Here is an 8763-nt window from a genome sequence, read left to right on the forward strand (position 1 = left end):
GTTTACGCAGTGCAGTGCGCTTTAGAATCCATACAGGGAAAAAATGCAATCGTATTTCAACGGATGACGGAAATTGCCCGGGAGTGCTTTTAAGCGGAAACCTAACGCGCGCCATAAACAACTCGTTTTAGTTTCCAGCGTTTTTGCGTCGTCTCGGCCACCGCCACTCAGCTCGAAAAACATCCCCAAACATTCCCCAAGTTGCGTTGCACTTATTTTCCTCTCCGCAATGTTTATATTTTATGTGGTGAGTGCGCTCAGAGTTGATATTACTCGGGGAGTCAACTAGAACTGTAAAAATGTAAAATTACTTTAATTTAGAAAAAAATTCTAAGCTTTATTTCCTTGTGGATTTACAGTAGCATTGCACAAATTACATGATGAAGGTTAGACAAATGTAGATCAGACGTGGACTACTGCGCATGCGCAAGCTCCACCCGTGACTAAACCCCGTGACTAAAGTACTTTACTCACTTTTTGTATCTCACAACAGAAAAAACATTTTGTTTTATTAGCAATGAAATATTTATACGTGTTAACATTAACAAGCTATAATCCTATTCGAATGAATGCAAAAAAAACCTGTGCACATGTTTTTAACTAAAGCTTAGAATGATGAAACCCGAGCATTATTCAAAGTTGTTCACTGTAATGAATAATGTATTTTGGCAAATGAGCGTAAACAAAATTTTCTTGCAGCATTGTACGCAAGTTTAGTCAAACATTTACTTCGCTGTGCGCTGGAAAACTTGCCTATTAAATTTGTTTATGTACATAATAATGTTAAAAGATGCAGATAGGATTAAAATCATTTGTTGGCAAACGCATAAAACATTGTAGTCATACACAAAAAAACGGTTGTGACAGCTTAATAAAAGTACGCTTTCATTAAAAATAAAAAAAAAGACTCATTTTAAAGAAGAACCCTTGACGTGGTGGGTGGTGGGCTTTTAATAGGCGGCACTCGCCTGTATTTTAATGAACGTCCGTCCGGGATTTTATTTTTAATGAATTCACTTCCTAAAACCTTTATTTAAATGCCGTGGTAATGTCGTTTGTAATTTTTTTCACGCGTTTGGAGGAAGAAAATGTCGGCTGCGTAGACGTGATATATTGAAAAGCAATAACGTGATAAGCGCTTTTGGCGCACTTCAATTTAGCCGGAAGATTGTTATTGCCTCGCAACTCACATTTTCCTCTTCAAGCGTGAAACTCTGAGGCAATCATGCAGCTTTATTTCATTGAAGCGATTTGCTAAAAATAAATTTAATTTTTGAAAAAAAATTGAAACAAAAAGCAAGTTGAATGAATTGCGATTGTGGCCGAACGCATATGGTTCAGGCATGTAGATGTGGGTCGTGGTCGCGCAAACGAAGGCGTTAATTATTTACGTTTTCCTGTTGTCGCCAGTGTGCACCCGCTGGTTTCGACATACACGCACCCATATACACCGATTGCAAATGAAAGCGGAGTGAAATCAGCACGCTGGCTGCGGAACACGCACCGATTCCAAAAGCGCTGCTTTCGTGAAAAGCACTAATTAAAATGTCACTCTGATCGCTGTCACGTTTGATTCCAACAAGATAAATCGTATTGCTACATGTAGAAAACATTAAATTAGATTTTTTTCACAAAATATCGCTTAATTTAAACAAAATTTCAAAGAAAGAGAAAAAATTTATTTTTTTATTTTAATATAAATTTTGATGCAACCAAACTCACATTAAGTTAGAATTTTATTTATTGCTTTATTATAATATATATTGTGCTTTTTTCTGCGGCCATTTATGAACCTGCGGCAATTCGTTACGTTTGAATTGAAGTGAAATAAATCAACATGCGCAATTTGTGAGTGTTCCAATTCAGGAAGTCGGGAGCATTGCACTCGTTGTCGATGCTCGCCAGCAATACGTTTACGCAAACGTTAACAAATATTTACGTTTCGAGCATAAATCTCATTAAAAGTAGGTTTGTATAACGGCCTAACTCACATTAATATGAATCATTTAATAAATTCATAAATTTCAGCAATTCCATGCTTAACCAATAAAGTAAAAATTTGCGCATGCGCAGTTACACTCTGGGCGGAGCTAAACAACTACTTTAAACACAAATACTGCTATTTTCTGCATATCAACGTTTATTTATGTGTTATTTTACTTGAATTCGAGAGCATGGAATATTTATACAAAAGCGCACACGTTCCGATTGTGTATTATGTCACGAGTCGAGAATGCCACGCGATGTTTCCAGCTTTTCACGTCTCGACTGTTTCCAGCCAATATAAAGCAAACATGGCGCGCTCGCGAGGATACCGTTTCACGGATGCGCGCCTTCATCGTCATCGTCGTCGTCGCCGGTTTGCCAAATTGACGAATATAGCGCGTCATGTTTCCCGATCATAAATCCTTCCCCATGTGTCATCCGATTTATATCCGACGGGGAGTGCGCTTAGGGCAAGAAATTGGACGCGTGATGCGCACGTCCTGACTTGTAAGGAAGAAGCATCATTGGAAAAACTCAATGACATACAAAATTTGCTCACGTATACAAAGACTTCGTAACATGTCATCAGAAAAACTTTAAAGGTACAACACATAAAGCTAGGGAAAGACAAACGTAAAATATTTTAAACACCCTGTATTAGAAGAGTATTATGTATAGTTAAGATAGATGGATGACAGTCACACTCGGTGCATTGTCATTATAAATCGATTAATTTTAAATGTCAAAAGCGGAATTTAAATTTTTAAAATTTTATTTTTTAAATTTTTTTATTTCTGAAATGATTGTAAAAATAAACACAGACACATTGCATTTCAGGTTATATCATTTATTGATATATTTTGTACATTACTTTTTGCCACTTTGTACACATTTACATTTCCTTTGGCTGTTCCTTTCTTCCTTTGTATTACATTTTCATTTCAACATTCATTGAGTATAAATATAATATGCATACGCTTTCATAAACTTAGCACAATATAGTTCAATCAAGTTTCAACGAAATATTCGAGTACAAATATTGTTAACCAGACTTGTTGACTCTTAATAATAATTAAAAATTAATAAACAATCATTTACACATTGTGATTACTTCATTACTTATAAAAACAAAAATTGACTTTGGTTATGATAAGTTTCCTTTGCAGTTGATTAACGTATTGTTTTATATTTGGCTAGATCAACAAAAGGATCACGGCTGTTGTCCTTTAATTGAATATCAACACGCGATGCGTGCGGATCTTTCTCCTGCGGGATCATTTGCATAATTTGCCGCAGCGCCTTCTGACGATTCTCTTCCTGGGAATACTCACGGATTGTTTGTATCTCGGGATGCTCGCTGAGCGTGTCCGTCAAGGACGCTATCAATACATCTGCGAATCAAATTAAATCATGCAGACGAAATATTTGGTTATGTATATTGGGTTGCATACCAAGCACTTTCTTTTCTAGTGTTCGAGAGATATGACCTTGTTCAGCTTCAGTTTCTAAGAATTTCGTGAATTTTTGTAGAGCTTGCTGTGCTTCTGCACTACCTCTGGTCAATCCTTGAGTGAACATTACTTTCGCAAGTTGATAGATGATTTCTTCCAGGGAGTATTCGGTATATAAAAAGTCAGCAACCCGTAGACGTTCCATGAGTTCATCATTGTCCACTGAGTCTGAGTTGTCTGATTTTTGCATATCTGATTCTGGAAATTCACACATAAAACAACAAATAAAGCCTGTTCAGGTGGACTTGCAGTTTAAAAAGCTGTATTAAATTGTGGCCGGGTAGATTATGACTACAAAGGTAACAGGATTACTAACTTGGACGATAATAACCCGGGCTAAAAGCTTGTTAACTTCCGGCGCGTTTCGGGTTATTAACATGGGACATTTGTGGTTTGTTTGAGAGAACATCAAAACACTGTTTTAATCTAAATACGCTTTACAGATGTGTAAACATTTTTTGTACAACTTACCAGTTGTGTCAAACGCTGGCGTGCTTTTTTTCATCGCTTGAAGTCTAAACTTTGTCAAATCATAGTTGGTTTTTAAAGAAGGTTTTGATACGTCTTGTGATGTGTCCAACTGTTGCAGTTCCTGTAATTGTTTAATAGATCCTCTTGCTTTCGATAACTCTTGAGCTATGTATTCAGCATTAGTCTACAAAACACTTAATAAAAATAAATATTTGTGATATTTTTAAAAATAACCTTTGACCGATCGCTGTTTCCATTAAACCAAAACTGGTTATTATAATGAATTTGCAAATATTCTAAATTATATTTGATTTCTTGTAGATAACTAATAGCCTCTTCACGTGTCATCTACATAAAATTAAAATTTATTATTTTTTAATTTTTGATTTTTTTAAAATAAAGCATACAATTCCTGCTTGAAGAAATTCTTCAATAGATGACGTAACACCTTTCTCATCACCAGTCCAAAAAACATACTGAGCCATATCCAATGGTGTATACTGAATCCCGCCGATTTTATCCTGATTTAAATACAAAGGATTGTTGCAGGTGAAGCGAAGAATGAATTACGATCTGTTTAACTTACCGTGGCTAAGACGTCTTCCTCCTGCTCGCTGCTTGTAGATCCACCACGCTTTACGTTCAGCTGCTGTTGTTCCTGATGCGGCCGGATGTCGGGCAGCAGCCGTTGCACGGTTGACTTGTGGATGTTCTTTTCGGGCACGTCGACATCGATGCGCAGACTTCCGCTTGCCGGAGCATCAGCGCTCGGTTGCTCTTTATCGACATGTTCGACAACGCCAGCAACCAGTCGCCCGTCTTGTTTTACTAATAATGCAATAAAACATTGTTTATTTCCGTTTTGTAGCTCTGCAAATATTACCAACCCTCTGATTTTGTATCCACATGACTTTCGGCGTGTCCGTTTATATTTGTATAGATACCAGATTGACTTTTCATCATTTCCAATGTTTTACCTAAAGTATTCTTAGTTTATTAAAGTTTAAATTGATAGTTTTATTGATTGTTACCGATTGTCTGCTTCAAACTCTCTAATTCACGCACATTTGCATCCTGTAACAAAATATTTGTTTGGGTTTTAGGTGCGGGGCAAAGAAAAGTTTACTAATTACGAATTCGTCGGAGCTGTTTCTATTCTTAAATTCTGTGCTGTTTGGCGAGAAAGCAGCGCTGTAACATTTATTCTTCGTTAAAGCTTCGTATCCGCGAGCGCTTAACAGTTTAGTCTCCGGGAATTCGTTCAATGCTCTCGGAGTTCGATTGATTTAGTCGGAAACACTCTCGATCTACTCACGACGAAATAATTTTTAAATTATTTTCTTAAAAAAACTTGAATTTAATTTTTTTACAATTTTCCCGGGTTTTCATAGTTTTGTAGTATTTTTTTCTCCTGTTGAGAAGATATAAAGTCTAAAAATTGATTTTCACGTCAATAAAATACGATTTTTAGCTTTTTAACGCACGAATGCTTAAATCTAACAAATCCTATTCAATCGGCTTTACTTTTTTTTTAAAAACACTAAAACTAAACAAAATATTATATAATTTTATAAACAAACACCATAAAACCCGTGCGTAATAAAAATCAATAAAACCAATTCGTATGCATCCCATCACGAGCATAGTTAAATCTGAGCGCTCCGAAACGTCTTCTTTCATTTGCCGATCGAAGGGTGATTGTGATCGTTCCGATCGTTTTACAGCTCATCGCCGAGCACGCGCTGGAATAAAATTCCCGTAGAGGACATGCGTGATGTCCTTCCCAAATCGATATGTATCTCGCGTTTGATGATACATAGAAATCAAGATGATGTTGGTATGTAAAAATAGCAAGACGGTGCGAATGTATGCGGACATGTGAAGAATATGCCATGGCAACGCTGATGGGGAGCGGGTTGTGCGTGGGTGGAGAATTGAGAACGCAATGGGGAGGTTTCCAAGCGATTAGTATGCATTGTGGCACCTTACCAGTGTCTCCGGGACGACCTCCGGGGAACCTGGAAATAATAAAAGTAGGTTAGTACTTTGGGCCCAGCACGCCAACGGTGTCAATAAAACGTCTGATCGTGTTTGATCAAAAAAATATAAAAAACAAAACGAAATTTTAAATTATTTTCTTTACAAAATATTAACTGACTTGTTTTCAGTTAAACCTAGTCGTAAATAAAGTCGTAAAACATTTTGTTTGCTTGTAATGTGTTTTGTTGGTTGATTTTGCTAAATTTGCACTTAATTACAGCAAAAAGCTGTGCTAGCTTAATGCAGTGTTTAATGCTTAATGCTTCGTCAGTTCATCGATTATTGCGGGCATTTAGTAAAGCAATGGACCATCAAACGTTGAGTGCTTCCAAGTATTCAACTGCAAATCAATAAATACACTTTGCAAGTTAATTGTTTTTATTTCTAGGTGTTTACCGATTATATATTTTTGTTTTTTGTTTATATCAACGTTTAGATGGATTGCACTTGCAATTTGAACATTTTCCAATAAATTGCGTTTACTTGGGCAGACAGCAAACAAGCTGCGCCTTTTGTGCGCGCGAAAAACGCATTCGAACGTTTGTCAATATGTCTGCCAACAATGAAACGTACGAGGTGCAATCGCGATGTTCCCATTGTGCGAAGGTAATTGCGCTTTCAAGAAATAAAATCCCACCGCATTGCGTGGTTATAATGCGAAAAGTGTCAACAGTCAAACAAATAAATGAATTTAATAAAAATGTTATAAATTTTAGCAAAGATTTAATTGACTAAAATGTTTTTTTATTATTTTTATTGCCGAAATGTTGTTTTGCATACACATTGATTTTTTGAGAGGTAAAAACAGCAAACGCAGCTTCTTTTTTTCACGCCAGTTTGGATTCGTCTATATGCCAATTCGGCGTTATCAAACTTTGGCCATAAAACTAGCACATAGATTGGAAAGCGCTGAAAAAGGTTCTGTCTCTGATTTTGGACATTTTACATTTTATGATCGGTTAAAAATGTTCACTTCCGAAAAAAACTTTTGTGGTATATAAAGTTTGAAATTGAAAAATTGAAAAACAAGTTTTGCACAGTTAAAATCAAAAAATCATAAAATCAAACAAATCCAGTGTTAAATTCAATTAAAAACAATTGTATTTATCCACTCCATATCTTTTTGAATCTAAATTAAAACATTTCAGCGCTAAAATGCTGAAAACTAATCAAAATTTAATACAAATTTAATAAAATATATTAAATAAAGTGATTTGCTGGTACATTCAGTAGAAATGTCTATAATATGTGGTCCTTTGCGGAATGCCAACTAAGTGGAAAACCAACTAAGACTAGCCCCCAATTAACCCTCGTCGGTGGTCTGAAGGTCTGGACGCGCTGCGCTGCTTGCCAAAACGTTAACGAGTTGCAAGTTGCTCACTTGACTTCGCCTGGTGCGCTCCGCCGCTTCGTTATACTCGTAGAAAGCAAAACGTAGTAACGCTGCCGGACGTGTTAACTTTGTACGCATTATAACGAGAGATCGTCCACCTAGGCGCTAGCGCGCATTCACCAAATGCTAACCAAACATAAATTTATAATCATCTCAGACTCCATACAACTAACAACTAACCAATATTCTGCTTTGATGATGATAATAATGTCTGATTTGTAAACAAAAGATTTGGATGTGAGCAGACGAACAAACTGTTTGAGTTTTCAGCAAGTCATAAAGCTACGCAGCTGGTATTATGAAATTTAATAAAACGCCATCGTTGAGATTGCAGGATAATTTTTTTAATACACGCAGTTATACTTTCCATATACATAATATCATTTAAAGAAATATTATTTGGTTGTGTAAACATTTTGTAACATATTTTAAAGCAGAAATGTTGTGTGGTTGACCCATATCTTGCTGAATTCCGGCTTGCAGAAAGTCTCTAATAAACATTTAGATGTGCCGAAATACACAAAATATAAACTTTTTAATGGTACTCAGCGAGTCATTTTCTTTTGACTGCTTCATTCAAACTTTTAAACTTTCATTAAAAACTCAAAAAGAAAAAAAAATTGATTTCATAGTTTTTATACTCATTTAAAAAAAGAGTGTTTTTACATTATATCAGCAAATGTGTGCCACGTGCGCCACGCGTTTAATTCAAATGAAACTGCAGCGCGTGCATGCAAAGAACGCTATTCAATTAATTCTGGTGGAGGCGCCTGTAGTTTGCAATCGAACGTGATCTGCACATTGGATGACATCCACCTGATGTTTTATAAACGTGACCAATATACGAATAGGAAAAATTATATTGAATTTATTTACTAATTGTGAATGTTTATTATGTAAATATTTATTGCCACGTTTATTTCGAAGAGATAAATTCTACGGTGTTTCGAATGCATTGTGCAATAATTTTGTTGATGCCGCAACGCATTATACAAATGTATCGATGCGATATGTAAACGTCGACCGCATAAAGCAATGATTTATTATGGAATCGGGATGTGGGTAAACCGAAATTTAATGCTCCGGCAAGATCGAAGTGGGCGGTCAGCGCCAGGGATAATTTAATGGAAGGACTAACTTTATAATGTGCCTATCTGCAAACCGGTCTAGCGGTTAATGATCCTCATCGATAGCAATAGGAAATTGGTTTTGCATTTGAAATAAAGCAACTGTTTACTGTGCATTTTAACTTGTAAAGTTTCGATTGTAAAATAAAATGAATAAAAGTTTTCTTTTTCTTCCTGGCGGTGGCTGAGTTAGTTGGATCTTTGATTTCATGCGAAACGCGAATAGTTCAAAGGG

The 8763-nt window shown here is 36.0% G+C and overlaps 1 protein-coding gene across 1 annotated transcript; it reads right to left on the reverse strand.

Annotated features, from left to right (window-relative positions):
• Positions 1-2817: 2817 nt before the first annotated feature.
• On the reverse strand, positions 2818-5982 carry LOC135801097 (uncharacterized). The gene is made up of 9 exons (XM_065314464.1): positions 5958-5982; positions 5000-5042; positions 4856-4945; positions 4555-4796; positions 4376-4489; positions 4203-4316; positions 3969-4152; positions 3438-3695; positions 2818-3377 (listed from the first exon to the last, which is right to left on the reverse strand). Exons 3-9 carry the CDS (start codon positions 4929-4931, stop codon positions 3157-3159), a joined length of 1209 nt encoding a protein of 402 aa, XP_065170536.1. The 5' UTR covers positions 4932-4945; positions 5000-5042; positions 5958-5982; the 3' UTR covers positions 2818-3156.
• Between the last annotated feature and the right edge of the window lie 2781 nt (positions 5983-8763).

Source organism: Atheta coriaria, unplaced genomic scaffold (assembly GCF_025399875.1).
Source record: "Atheta coriaria isolate IRGN ID8LTWV9N9 unplaced genomic scaffold, Caltech_Dcor_3.1 hic_scaffold_10_pilon, whole genome shotgun sequence".
Lineage (NCBI taxonomy): Eukaryota > Metazoa > Arthropoda > Insecta > Coleoptera > Staphylinidae > Dalotia > Dalotia coriaria.

What these genes read in the sequence shown, in the direction of transcription:
- LOC135801097 (XM_065314464.1), bottom strand. Translation starts at nt 4,931, where the DNA reads ATGATGAAAAGTCAATCTGGTATCTATACAAATATAAACGGACACGCC. An exon ending in AGGAAGACGTCTTAGCCACG is followed by an intron (nt 4,490 to 4,554) that starts GTAAGTTAAACA and finishes TATTTAAATCAG; the next exon opens with GATAAAATCGGCGGGATTCA. An exon ending in AATTTCTTCAAGCAGGAATT is followed by an intron (nt 4,317 to 4,375) that starts GTATGCTTTATT and finishes AATTTTATGTAG; the next exon opens with ATGACACGTGAAGAGGCTAT.